This window comes from Melospiza georgiana, chromosome 8, assembly GCF_028018845.1.
Source record: "Melospiza georgiana isolate bMelGeo1 chromosome 8, bMelGeo1.pri, whole genome shotgun sequence".
NCBI lineage: Eukaryota > Metazoa > Chordata > Aves > Passeriformes > Passerellidae > Melospiza > Melospiza georgiana.
Window position 1 is genome coordinate 9043744 of NC_080437.1, and position 19108 is coordinate 9062851.

Here is a 19108-nt window from a genome sequence, read left to right on the forward strand (position 1 = left end):
ATAAATAATTTCAAATTAATTCTTTGTATAGAACTTCTTAGCTCTGAAGCTGAAATCTGGTATTTAAGTAAAAAACAGAAAAGTTACATTCTGCTTTGGTTTCAGAAACTGTTTTCCAGTGAAATAACATACTACTTTTTTTAGACTCTTATCTTCAGTGGTCTCCAGTTGTTTCAAGATTATTACAAAAAAAAAACTAAGATCCTCAACCAGCACCTGGTCTCATGGAGCATTTTTTCCTGAAGCAAAATATTTAGCCAAGCTTGGATTGGTACTGACAGGGCGCATTCAGTTTTTCTTTTTGTTTCTCTTGTGCAGGAGCTGGAGTGTGCATTGCCAGGCCTGTCAGAGTGGCAGGGGAAGGCTGGATGCTCAGCTAATAACTATGCACAGAATGTGGCTTTGAAATGCCAGGAGGCAGTGGTGAGATTGCAGCCAAGGTAAGGCTTGGGATAACACAGCACGTTTCACTTCTGATGAACTGTAGGAAAGGCTAATTCATATGCTGCCTACTGCATAAAATATTCAGGCTCCTGGCTCTTGTTGGCTGTGTATTCTATATTTATACATCTAGGACTGTTTGGAGAAAGTGAAAGGGATAAAGATAAGAATGCAAATTTCATCATTCTTTAAATCCCTTACAGCTGAAGCAGAAAGAACATCCTTAGTTTAGAAACTTCAGTTCCTCTGTGCCAAGTTTCAAAAATACTTCTCCACTTCTTTCCTTTTCCCCCCAGTGCTGAATTGCCTCTCTTTCTCAGAGCTGCATTGTCTGAGCAATGGGAAAGGGAACCTTCACACCTGATTATAGCAAGGGTATCCATTTATGTACAGTTTAGGCTCTGGGTGCTGTGGCAGCTGCGCTTGTTCTGGTGCTGAAGGGCACTGTGTGCTCAGGTCTGGCATTGACCATGTCCTGATGGCAGGTAACTCAGCAGGTGATGAAGTAACTCAGCTCTGGTAAGTACTGGAAGTCACAGCTTCTGCTTTCATCTATCATGGCCTTGCAAATGGCTAAAAATGGAGTTTCAACTCACCCAACTGACCAGTGAAGGAGTGTCCTAAGGATAAGATTTAGTCCTTACTAAATCTAGGGGCACAAATTTCCCATGTTCAAGTGCTGGTTTGGCTCTGATTTTCTGTGCACAGAGTGTTTGTCAGGTGAGGCAGGTCTCTGCCTTGATGTGCATGACAGCCTTGGTGCCCTGTGGCAGAGTTTCTGGCTCCCTTTGGAGGGTCTGAAGCAGCAGCAGCAGTCCATCTCAGTGGCTCAGGGCACAGCTGGCTGACAGCTGTTGCTCACTGGCTCGAGGTTTGTTTGCAGTCAGGAGAGGGACAGCAGTGACAGCTGCCATCCAATGGCACTTTGGTGCTTCATTTGACATCAGCTGGTGGCTTTCTCCACAGCTTTTAGGAGGCAACATTGTAAATGGTTTTAATTTGTGCACTCAAAGGAAGGTTTAGCAGAATGAAAAAGCATTTAATTAGCTTGGACAACAAAGTGCTTTTGCCCTCCAATGCCTGTATGTGCAATTGAAACACTGCATCTCAGGAAGAATTTTTAATTAGGAAGCCTGCCTTCTTTTCTGACATTCCTTATGAGAGAAAAGAATCCCATGGACTAGTAAAGAGGAGCTTCCTGAGTGTGGTATCAGACCTACCCAGTGGCTCTGCTGGTGGGATGTTTGTGTATGGGTAGGTAACAAATAACTGGTTAATTTTGAAAGGAACATGATGAAAGACACGGACTTTAAAGACAGGAACCAGATTGGAGTGTGCATGAATAAAACAGCAACCACAGCAAAGTTCCCCTGTCCACTTCAACTGTTTGGTCTTTTTAGTCTGCCTGGTATTAAACCATTTTTCACTGTGCTATTTATTCTTGTTTAACACCATGGTAGCTCCTTAGAAAGCCTGCTATCCAAAAGGGCTAAATCTGTAAAAGAAAGATGCCTGGATTTACAATTCTAAGTGCTGTGCAAGCACAGTGATCACATCTCAGTTCTGGCCATGTTTCAATTTGATTACATTATGAAAAAGAAAAAAGAAAGTAGGTGACTTTACTCTCAAATAAGGAACTTCAAACATAAACAAACGTTGCCATGTGGTCTCTGGCCTCACACACACACTTTATTTATTTTAACTGTCCTTGAACTGGCACTCCCACCAACCAGGGCACTTCCACTCACCGATGCTGGAGTTCCCAGCTCCAGTCTGAGGATTGCTGTGTCTGGTGACCCTCCCTGTGCTGCCTTGGCAGGGCCACAGCAGGTGCCAGTCCATGTGTCAGCTCACAGGGGTCTCTGGTGACTGCACCAGGCTCACAGCACTGACTCCAGCACAGGCTGGGACACTGCTGCCAGGGCATGATGTCCTGCCTTGTTTTCTGCCTTCTCTGCTGTGGGACATGCAAAGGTTAAACATTCAGTGTTGGCAACAGGCAGCAATCACAGCTAGATTTGGGCAGAACACATCTGTCAGCACCAAAACCCCCAGGTTTCACTGTGTTCCACTGGTTTTGCTGGGCTGCTGGTCAAAAATAGCAATGCTTTGGGACGTGACACCTGCCTGTGTCCCTGGGTCAGACTAAAAGCTCTCTGGGGTTTGAGAGGAGAGGGACACACTGCTGCAGGAGTGTTCCTATACACCTCTCCTCAAATATCAGATGTGTAGGGGGAGGAAAGGAGAAGAAGGATTTATTTCTGTCTCAAATAAAGGATCAAGGTTGATTGTTTCCAGTGCATCCTGCTGTTACTTCTGCTTTAACTGAATTGCTGCAGGGGGCTACAGCTCTGCCTTTAGTCTCATTGGGGATTAAAGGTGTAAATACCTCTGAACTCTACAGAGGTTTTTAAGAAATCTGTGAGGCAGCTAAAAACCAGATCATTTTAACTTGTCTAAATATGGATTAAAGACTGCTGAAATATGAACAACTTTTCAGTACAGTTCCTGTTAAGCAGAATAATCCAAGTTTAGGATATTCTAACAAGGGATTCTCATAAACAGATGTGTGACAGAGAACAACAAACCAGGCCATGTAAGGGCAACAATCCACAGAACTGGCTTAAAAATGCGTATTGCTTCTTTGAGGGGGTAATTTCAATTTATGGTAATCACTGAAACAATAAAGGAAAGTTTTGTGGGATTTGAAGGAAATGGGAGAGTAGACTTGAAGAGATTTGCAGTCAGAAGGATAAGGGAATAGTGTCTTGTTTTTGGCTAAGCTGTACCTGACCTGTGAAGCAAGGATTTCAACCTCAAGAGGTGTTTATCATGTATGACTTATGAAAATCAGCATCAATTTAGTAGATGAAATGCCATCTGCATGGAATGGAACCTTTGCACCTTTTTTCCAGAACATGAATTTCTAATACTATTGCCAGTGATTACTCTGAATACTGCTCTGGTCATTGTGTGTAGCTGGGTTTGGATACGAGTGCAAAATAATCTGCACCTTGATAGAAGGCAGATAAAATTTATAAACAGGTCCTGGGAACAAATAAAGGAATTGCCTTTTTTTTTTTAACAGAGACTAGAAAAGCCAGTATGGAACAATACACATGATTACAACAGCTGCTTCTGCCAATTGCTTTCTCAAAGGCAATCAGCAAAACTGGAGTGGGCTGCAGGCTGTGTGCAGTTACCTGAGCAGAGCCTGGTGCTTTTCTCAGGTGCCTGCTACAGAGAGAGGAGGCTGAAACCAAGCACCCCTGGGCAGTGGGAAGGTTGATGGTTCAGCAAAGGCTGCATGTCAAGTCAGTGTGGAATTCAGAACTACAGTTTGGGGTGAAGTTTTCTGCCAAAGAAAAATTCCTTTAAGTTCTGCCTCTTCACCATTCCCCAAATAAACTGGGAATGAAGTGGTTTCATTTATCAGGATTTATCTGGTCCCAGGGCTTGTCTCTATTCTGTGATTCTGTAACTCTATTTTTGGCAGAGGCTGTAGAGTGGCTCTTGCTGTCAGAGCTGTGATTGTTCTGCAGTAGAGGTGGAAATGCCCTGGATCTTGGGGTCAGCCAGAGCCTCTTGAGGTTTCTGTGCTTCCCTGAGGGGAGGCCAAGCTCTAGCAAGGCTTTCAGTATTTAAGTTTGCAAGGCAAGTATATTTTGAGAGTGCAGTTCAGGTGGGAACTCTTGAGGTTTCCCTGGTTTCTGCTGAACAGCTACAACTCAGAGATGAGAGGGAGGCAGCAGGGAAGCTGCAGAAGTCCTGATGTCCCCATGCAGACCTGCATGGCTGAGGCAGAGCCTGAGAGGCTGCATTTCCTCACCTGCACAGGCAGCCAGGTGAGCAAGGAGAAAGCTGGGAAATGATTGACTGGTTCTTAAAACAATTTCTTCAGAGATGGTGGCATTGAAATACTGATGTTTATGGTTCCAGTGATACTTGTACCAAGGCAAGGAAAAGTCTCTGAGCAAGCTTTTGGGTTGCAGTGCAATTAAAGAAAACAAAGCAAAAGTGGGGATGGGGAGAGGATAGAGGAGGAAGAAGATAAGAGCAGCTCTTGCTGCAGCCCCAGTAAGGGCCACACCTGCTGAGTATGAGAGCTGTCATGGTAAGAATAACAAGGGCTGGCTGGGTTACACAAGGGCTGGGACTCCTGAGACGGGAACTGCTACACTGGCTCTCTGTCTGACCTCCCATTCCAGCACTCAGGGACTGCCCTTGGGCCCTTCAGGGTGGATTTCTCTTTCATTGCAGGTGTGCACTTTATGTTCACCCCAAAGCCTGTTGCAGTTCTGCATTGCTCTCTAAGGAATCAATCATAGGTGTGCTTGTGAAGCATCCACCTGCAGCAGTTTGGATTTCAAAATGCTTTTTGCCATTTGGGAAGGTCTCAGAAAGGAACCTTCTGTTTTCTGGGTGCTGAGAGGTGCTGGTGGTGTGCTCTGCTGTAGCTGTGGACAGGCTGAATCAGTGCCCTGCCAGGGAGCTGAGACTGCCACTGCTGAGCTGTCAACCACCCAGGCCACCCTCACTGGCTCCTGACTGGACACAGGGGACGAGGGTTGGGCCAGGGTACACTGCAGGTGACTCTGGAAAAGGAGTTTCATCCCACACAATACTGGGAGGTTGAGGGGCAGGCCTCACACTGGCATTACCAATGCCAAGACACCACACATGTGGTGTTGTGATGCATAAACACATAAACAGCCTGGAGATGGGGTTTGTGTCACCAGAGCTGGGCTGCAGTGACATTTGCAAGTTACAGAATGGAATGCTCCTTTTTGGGTTTCACAAGGGAAATGTGGTGGGGATTTGCTTAAGTTATCTTCAAACATCTTCCCCAGCTTTTAAAATTATGTGGTTTTATTTGAATTTTATGCAGGTTTAAAAGTGATGTTGTGCATAATTCAAAAATTCACATGTCCTGGTCTGTATTTTAAACAGCACAGTGCTCATGCAAATTTATTTCCCCCTTGAAGTCAAGTAGGAGCTCTGTTATGGTAATTAGAATTTAGGTGGGGTTTTTTCCTTTCTTTTTTTTTTTTTTTTTTTTTTTTTTTTTTTTACTTATATCCACAAACCTCAAATGTACATGTTACTTATTGCATCTTTGCCATCTCTGTCATGGAGAAAAGGATAATTCTGCCAAAGCCAGTCTATAAAGAAGGGTGAGAGACATATATTTGAGTAGTAGCCACAGAGAGAATTAAATTTTCATTATTTTACAGGATGTAAATTATACAAAATAAGGGTGCCTGCAATTATTCAAAATTTCAGCTAAGGCCTGAAATAATTTTAATGTACTCAGCACAGATGGAAAATGAGGGCTTGTTCCTGCTGCTTTTGAAGTTAATGGATATTTTGTGATTGACTTTTAATGAGAGTAGAATCCAAACCATAGTTATTAAATTGTAAGCCCTGTGTTGCCTGGTGACAATCAGAAAACCTGCATTTGCCTAGCAGAGCAATTAATCTTGGTGAAAATGAAAAAGCACACCCCAAAACTTTGTGTAGAGTAAGATCAGCTCAGCACACAGGAGACTGAAAATGCAAATGCTCATCACCCAGAAATGGTTACTCATCTTAATGATTTCAGTATCTCCAGAAACCAAAGAATGCATAAATAAAAGCATCTTACTCCAGTATTTCTAGTGTAAAAGGGAACAGTAAAATGAAAGATTAAGGGCATCCTAAAACATCTGGCAAGAGCATCAGCCTGAATGAGATGTGGTACCTCATGGCTGCTGTAAACCTTCTACTCTCCAGAGTGCAAGATTCATGAGGTGTACAGCTGTGAATGATGTAGAACTTTGTACAGTTCCTGTACAGAGTGCTGCTACCATTTACTGTTTGTTTTTATATTTTTTAAAAAAAAGTTGTTTTTTTTTTTCAAATATTAAAGGGAGTTCCCATTTGCTCTGTTATGCCCCCTGAAAGGTGTTATTGAAACAAAGACTAGAAATGTGCAAGTCTGACACATGTTGTTTTCATCCTTTCCCTCATGTCTAGCTCTAGTTCAATGCAAGAAATCACCTTAAATATTATTTCTTCATTAGTGAATTAGTTCTACAGCTGTTTGCAGCCTGGCAGCTGCCTCCTTACGTTTTATTAAACCAAACTATAAATATTTCACTCTTTCCTATTAAATTAGTCCTTTTGCTGTTCTCATGACTCATTTCTGTTCCTATGGGAATTGCACATCTTGGATCCTGTTTGGAGCCAAGTGGTTTTTCATCCTGGTGTAGCTATCTAGTGTGTCTGCTTTGGTAAGAGAAGTGGCACAGCCATCATTTCAGTCATTAAATGCCTCACAAATCCAGGAAGAACTACAACAAACACCTCTGCATCTCTTTGTTCTGATTTTGAGGTCTCTAGAGGATTTTACAGCTATTTCTTTTTGCTGGGATGATGCTATGCCCAGAAAAATATGAGTTATCTTGTGCAAAGAAATCTGGGTTTTGTGTTGGGTTTGATCACATCTCTGAGTGAGTCTCCAGGGTCCAGCAGACATCAGCACCTTTTCTGCACTGACAAATCTCATTCTCTGAGACAGCTGCAGTTTTCTTGCTTCCCCTGAGTCAAGAGTCAGCTTGTTGTACCCCCATGTCAGGCTCTGAGATCAGGTGTGGGGAGCCTCAGCTCATTCTGGGGATGGACAGAGTGCTGGTGGGAGGCTGCTGGGGTCACTCAGTCTGTGGGAAGCTGTTTCCAGACTTCAGTTTCATTCCTTGGCGTACTGAATTAGTGGCTAACCCTGAGGCTGGGAGCTGGGTGGGCCATGGGTGGGGCACAGCTCCTCAGTGGCCACAGCCAGGGGGAAGAGATCTGCCCCTCACTAGCCCAGGGCCTTCCTTTCCTCTTCTCGTGTGGAGAAACAGCTACACACTGAGAGAAAACCCAAGGTGTGGGCATCTCTGATGGCAGCCAAGTGACACTCACTAGAAAACGAGGACATCTCTCTTACAGGATTTCCAGGCATCTGGGGCCTTTCTGAAATTTCCAAAAGCAGAAGATTGGGAGCCTGAAATGCCAGCAAATTTAAATATGGAAAGCTTTATTCTTTATGGCTGTGATATGGGAAAACTCTTGTTCCTGATTTAAAGCATGTGGGACAAATTGTGCTTAGATTTAAGCATGTGTTTGAGCTTTTTCTTGGCATTAACCCTGTTAGCTCACCAAGTCACAGATCATTCATCTGTAGAAGTTTTTGACACGACAGAGTGAGCCCAGATATTCATGTCATAGTTTCCAGGACTGCATTACAAGTTTAAATGTATTATTTAGGATTCCAATAAAATCACTGTCGTTTTGAATGGGTTAAAAAATAGAGATGTTACTTTCATAGAAATGCTGTTTCTTAAACAGATTAATTCTGTAATTTATAAATTACATACATACATGATGAAAAGCTTGAGGTATTTGCAGCACAGATAGGCAATCTATTGAATGAGTTTTTAAATTTTATTTTGTAGAATAGATCAGAGCACAAGCATTTCACCAAAAGAAGCAACTGATCAATTTAACAGCTTAAATGAGGTAAGTGAAACCAAAAGTTGAAATAAGATGTTATAAATTTTGAATATATGTTTTGGTTTTTTCTTAATTTCAAGGTCTTGAAATAATGTAATTTCTTAATAATCTTAGATTTGCTTTTTAATGAAAGATTGTAGTCATGTTTTTGAAGAAAAGCTTAAAAATGTGATATGAGACTGCTAAAATAGTTTAAAAGCTAGAAGCAAGAGATTTAAGCCAACTTTAGATCACTTTTTGTTTATGCTCAGAAAAGAAGCAAACACTTAATACTGACTGAGTGAAGGGACATCTTTCAAGAACATTTGATTTTTTTTCCCTCTTATTACAGCTCAAAACAGTTCATCTGTTAAATGTGAACCGTTATTTATCATATGTTTATAGTAGATGTTTATAGAATATATTTATATGTTATATGTCATATAAATATGGACCATAAATATGTTTTGTTTAAAAATAAGGAGTTCTCAAAGTTGCTACATCCTGCAGTAAGCTAGGAGCAGTGCAATGGAGTCTAAAAGGTGCTCTGGTTGTAAGATGGAAGGAGGGGAGAGCTGAAGAGGGGAATCAAGGAAAGCCAAATAACACCAGAGAGACTTGGAACAAGCTGCTTTCACAGGGATTGTGTCAGGAGCACAGTGTGGGTGAAGCATAAAAGCTGTTGGTGTGATGACATCGAACCATGGATGAGCCTGGGTGAGGTCCTCACAGTCAGCAATACCCTGGGAGGGGCAGGGGGTAGAGCCAAGCTCTGCAGTTATGCCAAGTGGGAAACCCTGTAAAGCATCTCCCCACACCTGGGGACCCTGCACCCCAGCACAGAGCCCACTCACCTTGCAAGGACAGTGGGGACACGGGACTTACACAGGGAGCAGTTGGGCTTTTAGTGCAGGCCAAGACAACACAACAAAACCAGTGGGAGAAAAGAGCTGGGTGAAGAGAAGCCCATTCCTGAAAAACTCTGGGAAAGAGGGCTTTGTTTCCATGATGAGCCAGAGAGCATCTATGTCTATTAATAGATGCCTGACTTTCATTAGGGGAAGACCACAATGTGTCCTTTTAAAGGAATTCAGACCTAATCTTCTCCTTGCAGTGAATTGTTTCCTCTGCATTTTGTGTCACTGTTGTGCAGCTCACTGTAGAAAATCTCAATGCTGACAGGCAGGGCACATTCAGTGACAATACAAGAGAGTACACTCAGCCTCTCTAGAGCCACCTCAGGCCCTGGGAGAAATCATTAAGTCATTGTTTCTTTTGAGAAGCCCCAATGCAAATATTCACTGAAGCTTCCGCTTGGAAGCTTCCATTTAAAATCCTTGCAAAGGATTCCTTAAAGGCTAAAATAAAGATATTGTAATAAATCAGTGTAAAATAATAAAACCAATTATTAGCTTAGAAATGTAAATAAATTGTTAATAACCAATGAGGAATGAGTAAGGGTTACAACCTGGTGCTTTCTTTTGTAAAATCTTAGATTCTTTTGTGCCTCAGGTCCATTGCAAATCTGTGCCATAAGAAAAATTCTCTTTCTGGAATAGAGAAAATGGTGTCTCTCTTCACTGCTCACCCGTGGCATTATGCAGACCCAGGGCATATCTTGTTCTATCTTATTGTTGCTTGTTTGTTCCCCATAAAGGAAGTTCTGAATTGAAAATGTCATATGCCTCAAGGCACAAATATTGCCTTAACGGATACTGCAGAGATTTATTTATATTCCCATAAAATGTGCCTATCTTATTTTAACCTGAATTCTCAGATTAAAAAGCTGTTCCAGTGTGACATATAAAAGCATTAATTTCCTTAGAGTGAAAAAATGGAACAGGTTGAAATTTGCTCAGTTTTTTTTCCAATATGAATCACTTCAAAGGCTATTAAATGCTGAAAGCTTGGATTACTCTCCTTCTCTGCCCCAGCCGGTTTCATAAATCCAGTAAATCCATCAATAAACTGGGTATAATAGAATAGCTGCCTTCCTGTCTGGGAGGCACAGGGGCAGGCCCAGGGGCAGGCTGCAGGCATCCTTTCATTCAGGAGCACTGTGTGAGGGTCAGGGTGGTAACAGTTTATGCAGGAAGCTCCAAGCCTGGCTTTGCTCCTCACCCTCCTGTGTGAGTCTGAGCAGAGCTCATGGCTGGGGCACACCTGGGTCCTTTCCTTTTCCCTCGGTTCTTAAATTTATTGAACCTTTGGTGTCCACAAGAATGAGACAAAGAGTGCTGATAATAGTAATCCTTTATCTGGGAAATAAATTCTTCCTAAAGGCAAATTCTTTCTCATTTGTCACATTGTCTCCTGTCAGGCTATGGCCTCCTGGACATGCTGACCAACACATCCCTCAGTGCTGATCCTGCTGGGCATGGCCCTGTGCCATGCCAGGGTACTGCCTCTCAGTGCCACAGCATTTTGGTGATGAACTGGGAGAATTTGCTCTTTCAGTATCCCACTCTCCAGAGGGATATGACAGTGCGTGGCATTCATCTAGATGTGAGAGACTATCTGTTATCTCAGTAATTCCTTACCCTAAGGCCTCCCCTCTTCCTTTTCAACAATCACTGGTTGGAAGGAGTGATGATCAGTGGGTCCTGGCTCAGTTTGTAGAGAAGGTGTCTCTCCTACAGGCTGAGCTTCCTCTGGGAGTGGCATCCTTTTGTACTGTGCTTTCTCCAGCAAAGGCTATCGCACGTCAGTGACTCTGTTTTCTTAAAGTATTATCAAAAATAGCAAATGGCTGAGAAGGACTACACTGTTTCTCTTCCTGTCTTTCTCTGACTTCCTATAAATTTCCCCATTTTACCATTATTTATAATAATGTACAATGCTTCTTCACTAGGGGAATTGGCTTAGCTTAGGATCTTTGAATTGTCAGTTGCTTAAAGAGGACATAAGAAGAGATAAGAAACCTTCATCCAAGACAATTATAATTGCTTCTTTTTCAAATTTTTGGAATACTCTTCTTAAGAGAAAACAATATGGTTATTTTTCCAAGGCAATTTATGGATCCATTTGAGATAGTAATTACTGCATCAGGAAACCTCATGTTAGGCACCATAATGAACCTGGAATGAACACCATATCTGAAGTATTTGAACTGAGATCTTAGCTGATATAGGACACCACAGCTTAAATTACTTCTGTCATACTGGATTTCCATGTAGGGGCATTCTCAAATTGATGGTGATGCCCACCATGGCCTGACTTTTCCCTCTGTGTGTTTCAGCTGTTTGCACTGGCTTCTAACGTGTTTAGCTGCTTCCTTTGACCAGCCATGAGCAGAGGTGGCCCAGGCAGGCCCTGGGGACAGGTCTGGCCATGGCAGAGCTGTGAGCAGCATGTGCACAGGCTGCTTCTCCTCCAGAGCAGATGTGCTGGCCTTTGCTCTCAGCTGTGTACCCTGCCACATTTCCTGTTAATTTGTGGTGACTTTTTCCTGGACAGTGCAGTGTGGCAGTGCTGTAGCACTCTGCTGTGGGTGAGGATAAGATGGGGTTGGTGGTACACTCCAGATTCATCATCTCCCTGGTAACATCAAGACAATCAAAACTATTTAGTGTTTTCTCAAATCCCTGTCAAGGGCACACTCATGAAAATAGATAAGGTATTTCTATTATCATTATTATATGATTTTCTTTTAGTGTTATGGCAGTGGCTGGAAATTTGCCATCCGCCCACCTTCCCCAGCTGGGTGAAAAATATCATTTAGAGCAACTGAATATAAACCAGCTGGTGAATAACAGCATAAGCATTGCTGAAATGCAGTGTTTAACAATGCAGTCTGTGAGAATGCTTTTACACTGAACTTCCCATAAATATCAATGTGTCATAAGGAATATTGATGCAAAGTGAATGTGTTTTCTTGAAATGGGATTTTTCTTGTCAAATGCTTAAAGTAATAGTCCATGAAGGTTAAGTCCTTTTATCAGACATTCACTTACATTTTCCTTATTGGCACATCCTCTGGGTTGTCATCTGTGTTCTCCCTAATTTTCCTCAGCTGTTCTCCTGGTAAGGTCCATGCTGTCATCAGAGTCCTCACTGGTTTGTAACTGGTACAAACTGTCATCTTTTGCTAGATGACATTAATGACTGTAAAATTCTGCCTGTCTGTGATAATTTCACAGCCACTTTGTTTGGGTTTAGTTGGGATGACAGACAGTGGGAAATGAGGACTTCCCAAAGCAGTGCCATAGGTATGATACAAGTCAGCATCCTTTCCTTGACAAGGAAATGCACTGCCCCCTGAAAGCTTTTAGGGGCAAGAAGGTTTCTATGGTTTTCCTGAATTTTATAAAAGGAATGAAAGGATAAAGGCAGAAAGTCATCCCTGATCTTCTCAGACAACCAAGCTGTTTTTTTTTTTTTTTGACCAAAAGTTATCTTCAGTTTTACAAAATGAGTGCCTTACAACAAAAATTATGCAAAGATGTATTAAACTACTCGTCATGTAGGTGATGTATTGTCACACAAAGGAAATCAGGCCAATAAATAAATTCATTTTTCATTAAATGAATCAATAAATTGGTTTCAGGTGTTTGACAGAATGAGGGAAAGGCTTTTCAGGGTATAAATTTGAGGAATTTTTTATTTTTTGCATCTCAGATTATTTTCTTCAGAAAATGTCCTTCATAAATATGTATCACTTGAGTGACTTAATGTAATATGTACATTCTGTGTGCGCCAGCTGTGTGGTTATTAGGACAGCCTTGTGTGGTTTTGTTTTATGTTTTGAGCTGTATTTCCCTTGAGATGGGGGAGCTGGATGCGTGGGGTGTGGGGAGTGACTCATTTTGCCCAGTCAGATGGTGATTAGGGCTTTCACAGCATTTCCATCACAGCGAGATGCTTGTGTCAGATCGTGCAGCTCAGTGCTGCATGCAGCATTAAAAATTCAGATCAGAGCTGGACCACGCATGGCACAGAGGCTGGAAGTGAGGTGGCACATAACTGTCCCTGCCATTGATTTGCCTGCAGCCAGTGACAACGATGTGTTGATTTTACCTTTGCAGAGGATCACAAATGATCTGCTGCCCTGTAGAACTGGCAGCAGCCCTCATAAAAGCCCTATCTACATAATGAAGTATCTCTAAAACAGCCAATTAAAAAAAATCTCTCTCCCAAGAATCCCTTGAGTGATCGTGTTGTCAGTAACTCTTTGTTCACTGCTGTGCACTGCACTCACAGGCTGGAGAGGGAGATTTGATTTTTTATGAATGGTAAATGGGGAGGGACATAATGTCATCAGATCGTGATGTCAGCCCAATGAATGAAATACTTCCTTAATGTATTGCTTCGAGCCCAGGAGGAGGGACACCATCTCAGCTTGGCTGCCTGGAATAAATCGCCTCTTGCTGACAAAGTCATCTTTCCCACGTGCCATGAATAATCCATGTAAATTGGGACTTAAATAACCAGGAGTCAAGAAACTCATGGAATAGTGCACGTTTGCTCCCCCACGTCCTCCCGGAGCTGGCAGTGGAACACCCCTTTGCAGGCGCTGCCGATGGGCTCCGGGAGTTGAAGAGCAATTGCTGATCCCCGTTGTTCTCTACCCAGCCCAATGTTCTGCTTTTGTCTGCAGAATTCTTTGTTGAAGCTGCAAGCCCTGGAAACTGATCTGTGCTCTGCGTTTCTGCCAGCCCAGGAGGAAACTCCCCAGCTGCCGGCACCCAAGGACACAGCCCCTTCTCCAGCCCACAGCAGCGTGCAAGCTGATGGGGCCAGTTGTGGAGGTAAGCCAGCGTGCCATGATGTGCTCTCATTTGCAATTATAAAAAAGCCTTGTGACTTGCACTTTAAAATCAGGCTTGCAGCCCTCTGGGAAACAGTGCAGAGCTAATGCAAAGCACCATTTCCTCCTGCAAACGCTGTGTAACGTAAAAAGGGGTGATACCTGTTAAAAGAATGGAAATTAACCGCTGTAACTGTCCTGTTTTCTGAGAGGGAATTTTCCTTTTCAGAGAGGTTTTAAGAATCCAAATTATTTTATTTTTTAGTTTTAATCTGTTATTTTTCCCCAAGTAAATTTACTCTCTTTACTTCCTATGTCTGTATTGTGTGAGATCACCTGCCATATCATGTAATTCTATTTTTGTCATTCTTTTTGTCAGAGCAATATCACTTCATTTCTCCTATTATTGATTTTAATTTAATGCATCAGCAGAGAGATAGCGAAGGTGAGTTTTACAGCATGTGGATTTTAATCATTCATGATCCTGTATTATTACCCAGCTGGGCAAACTGTGGTGTGTTATCTCTCCCTCTTCCCTCAATAGAGAAATAAATAGCCCTAAGGTTCAGCACTGTTTTTGTCAATTCATGGCTTGTAGTCACAGGGCTGGCAGAGTCGTGATGCTCAATAGAAGAGGAGTCACTGCTCGTGAAAAATAGGTCAAAGGCAGTGTGACTAAGACATCTCACAGACAAGTGACATGAATACACAAATACCTAAGTCGTGCACCATGTATGGTTCAAATTAAGGCAGGTAGGTCAGTAATCCCTTTGCAATTGTTGTTTCATATCAGAAAAAAAATCTGGGTTAAGAAGAACTTATTTTAGGAGCTGCTTGCTCAGCATTTTCAGCAAGAAATAACATTAGGTTATTTACAAAAAAAAATTTATAGTATTACACAAATTATAGTGTTTTACTTAAAAAATTTCAAAGTTTGAGGTTGGCACTGGAAAAATCAAGGAACGATGCATGTAAAAATCAAATTATTATGAAGATGAAGGAATCTAAAAATGCTAAATGTCCTGGTTTTGTTTTCTTTTTAAAAAGAGGGTGTGTTAGTCCAGCCAGGCAAATACTTTAATAGCTCTTGAACACGGCTATGGAGCCTGGACTGGGACTAACCTTGATGGGTATCTGAAGCAGAAACAGGTCTCATTTGTGTGCTGCACAGGAAAAGACATTCTGCAGCTCACCCAAAACCTGCACTGACTCCTTTCCTTTGTGTCAGGGTGGAAAGGACTCCTTTCCCAGTAGTTTGCTGCATTATTTTGCTCTGGTGGTTTCATAGTTCATTGTTAGGATGGTTCTTAATTGTTTCCCCTTAATTATTTTTTGCTGTTTTGATTAGATTTTCTTTTTATTTATGCTGGTGGTGACTGCTGCTTCCAATCCTCTCTCTACTCCCATTTCCCCTCTGCAGCCACATGGGGAAATGTTGCATGATGTAGCATTTCTCTTGCACAGTTTCAGAGCATGCTCTGCCACTCCAGCAGTTCAAACTCATGCTTTAGTTAAAGCTTATCTATTTAATGGGTTTTATTGTGCCCTCATTCCTCTTAACATCTGCTTTGTGGTTTGTGGCATTTTTAGTAACTTGCCATTTTGCACAGACAGAGCTGGTCCTAATTCTGTCTCTTAAATTGCTGCTGAAATCTTCTGATGCATTGAGCTGTCACATGGCACTGTTGGCTATTTGAGCTCCACCTTAGCTGGAAGTCCAGGGATTTGTACCAGGCTGGGAAGAGTTTCTAGAGGATGTGCCATGCATGTTACATCTTTAGTTATCAGCCTTTCCTCAGTGGATATGGGAAAATTAACACAATCCTTTCAATCAACAAATTTTAGAAAGTGTACATCATATGGATGGAGATTGAAGATACAACAGTATAGTAAGATGACAGGGTGCCTCAGTTTTAAGAGGATGAGCAGTAACTTATCTCTGAGAAAAGTCAGCAATTTCCAGTTTACTTTTGAATATGTGAGAGCTGAATTAGAGTTGCCAAAGTGAGTCTGTAAAGAGTTGTGATGGGTACCAAAGTTAGTTTTTTAAAGGGGTAATTATAGAAAAGTAGGGTGCAATATCTGTAACTTTTGGATATGAGATTACACCACAGAAGTGCCTGCAGCAATGAGCAGCTGAACCTAACTACAGGAAATGACTTCTAAATGACTTTCAAATTAAAAATTCTGATAGAGGCATTCACAGATGTAATGTGTTTAGGACTGATCACACTACATCTGAATATTATTTTTTCTATACAAGAGATTTCTGTGTATTATTGTTTCACTTGAAGCATATCACAGGTATAAATGCAGGATTGTACCATAGGACTTGTCACATGAAGTCCACCTGTTGAACCATGCTGCAGATTATCAGACACTAGAATTTGGCTTTAATTCCTGTGGTGTTCTCCTGTCAGTGCTAAGCTGCATGGAGTAGATAGGATGGAATAGATGCTGAAAGGGGCAAGTTACTTGCTTGGGTAGAGGTGGCTTTAATTCCCAGTTTTGGCAAAAATAGAGGCTAAAATTAGACAAGATACATGAAGACAGGTAGAATTTTGGTCAGTTCATGGGCTACTCTTAGGATAATATTTAGTGTCTTGTTTAGGATCTACACAGAACTGGAATCAGGATGATGGCCTTAAGTTAATTAAAAATTGAATTGATTAGAACTTGTCATCACCCTGAGATGTCCTACTATTTCAGTAGTTGTGCCACTGAAATGAATCAGTCTGAATTATTTGCTGACCACTTCTGACTATTTGGTAGTAATTTAATGCACTTCTAGTAGAGTTGGAACTAAACTCTTTCTTGGGCCATAGCAAAGTTGCACGAGTATTCAAGCCTTGCTGTCAGAAGGCCAAGGAAATGAAAGTGCCCTGGCCTTTGGGAAATATTCCCAAATTATAAACATGCAGGTTGTCTCCCTTTTGTTTGCTAGCAGAATAAAAGAACCTCCTTGAACTTTGTGTGCTTGGTTTTACACTGGAGCTGCACCAGCCACTACTTTTCCTGTGTATTTATTTTCCAGGAGTGCTTAGTCTCGAACCTGTGCATTTCTTCCATTTCTGAGCCTGGGCTGTGCCTATGAAATTGTCTGGCTGTAGATGTGAGGAGCAGCAAATGTCTGTCACCATATGGTTTAGCAGTGGTACAGGCTGTCTCCTGCATGAAGGACATTTTTAGGTCCACAGGAAGTCAGAGTTCAAATGTTGGAAAGTTATTTCCTTCACTTATCAAACACAGACTAGCTGATCTTTTTATAACATCATTTTCCTTTCACAGTCAGGGCACTGCTACTTAATACTTATTCCTTGTAATAACACAACATGAAAAACTGTGCAATTGTTCTTAGTCGACCTATTTCCCAGTGATTATGTGTTTCTTGAAGTTCAAAGATGGTGAAATTAAAGCAAGGGAAGCCAGGTTCTTCTCACTGACAATACTGTTGTTCAGAAAAAAACAACCCAGCAACAACAACAGATCAAAACCCAAACGAAAGTATTAATTTTAAAAAATTTTACAGGGTAAGGAAAGAGGGAACACTTTTGTTGCAGAACACCAATTATTCCAGCCATTGTCACTGCCTGTTGTCAGTGTCCATGATTGCCCAGGACTGCTCAGTGCTCCACCCCTGCCTTTCCCAGGTGCCTTCCTGGGGTCTCTTTGTGGGAGGATTTGAATCTCATACAAGGTTTAGGAGATTTGGGTGTTGCTCTGGTATCTTGGCGAGCTGAATCTGACCTACAGAGGATCAAGTACTTAGAGGAAGGATGCAAGGTTAGAATTAATCAACTACATTGTCTCATTGTGAAAATGCTTAACATAATTTTAATTGATGATGCTGGTAAAAGTAGATGAGCTTGTAAGTACAAGAGTTGTGTAACTTTTGCTTGGCAGACTAAACTGTGATTATACAATATAAAATAGGATTTTTGTTGTTGTTTGTAAAGCAAAAGCAGTTGGATAGTGTCCAATAAAATTATATTTAAGCCATTGTAATTTCTATTTTTTTAGAGAAATATAGGATTGGGGTTTTTTTGAAGGGTTCCATTCAGACCTGGTTTTCACCACTGCCACAGTGTAGCAATAGGGATTTGCAGTTTTGGTATTAGTTTTGGGAAGAGGGCAAAAAAATGTACTACAAAGGTTCTATTCAAATCCTGGAAAAAATACTCACTCAGCATGGGAATGTGATGTCCCATGTGCAAAGCAGAAAATCGAAAGTGAAGATAAAAGAATTTACCTAAACCTGCCAGTTCTTCTGTGAGTAAACTCATGCACAGTTGTTTTTCAGGGCAATTTTAGACTTCCATTGAATAAAAAGATTCTGTGAAATGTATTAGAATGCATGATATATGGCAAATATAATACTGGTTAGAATGACACACATGCTGCCTGGAAATGCAAAATAATAGATATTAATTAAAAAGCTGTATATATGAATGGGCTTAGAAAAAAAAAGAAAATAATGCAGATGGTGCAAAATATAATGTACTATGGAAACTGCTGTAGGAGAATCTGAGTCAGGGTACAAACTTTGCTTTAGCAAAGCAAAGGAGAAAAAATTTTAGGCAAGAACTTTTATGAGATTATGGAGTTTCTCCCTAGAAAGTATAATCTGCATTAAATCTCAATCATCTGATAGCAAAAATATTGATTAGGTTTGATCATCATCATGCATTTCACCTACTGAGGGTGAGGAAGAAGATTCAATATTGAATATTCCCTTCAATGGACTCAGGTAGAGTACAGGAAGATGAACCCCTGATGTTCCCTAGGTAGGCCCTGTAATGTGCCATTATTTTTCATGTTACCTATAAACAGAACCAGTGTGAGGAGTTTCATCACATCCTACTTTTTCTAGCTTGACCATCATTATAAAACAAATTTTACCTTTTAAGCATCTGTGGTGAGGTTTGCATTTACAGTCCAAGAGATTGCTAACACCACAAGCATTGTTAGTACCACAAGCATGACTCCTCCATGGAGCAGCCACTGTCCATGACCTTGAGTAAATAAACTGAATGTTCTTGGTGGTGGTTGTTATTTTCTTATCTTGTGTTCTTTGAGCCAAGGCTATGTTACTCTTGCCCAACAAAATTCTGCAGGATGTGCAAACAGCCCTGGAGGTTCTTACCACCAGGACATATTATATTTTTATCTTCTTTTCTCTTCACCAAGGGACTAAATGAAAAATCAAAAAATTAAACTTGTTGTGGGCAGTCATCATCTTCTTCAGGAAAGTGGTTTTCAAAAGCAAACAGATCTATGAAAATATAAGTAATGCTTCTATTCTGGGAAACTCTCCATCTTTACTTCATAGTTTATAAATACACCCATCCACCTCCTCCTGTGGAACTCAGAAAGGATTTTTGTGAAGCCAGTGGCAGTACTTCTATT

General features: G+C 41.4%; 1 protein-coding gene across 1 annotated transcript in view; it reads left to right on the forward strand.

The window, feature by feature from the left end:
* Nucleotides 1-19108, forward strand: part of FAM13C (family with sequence similarity 13 member C) — a 115025-nt gene that overhangs the window by 79234 nt on the left and 16683 nt on the right. Inside the window, exons 10-13 of the mRNA XM_058029104.1 lie at nucleotides 319-440; nucleotides 7920-7983; nucleotides 13553-13703; nucleotides 14082-14147. Of these exons, the coding sequence (XP_057885087.1) occupies nucleotides 319-440; nucleotides 7920-7983; nucleotides 13553-13703; nucleotides 14082-14147 (403 nt within the window). The remainder of the gene's footprint in view (nucleotides 1-318; nucleotides 441-7919; nucleotides 7984-13552; nucleotides 13704-14081; nucleotides 14148-19108) is intronic.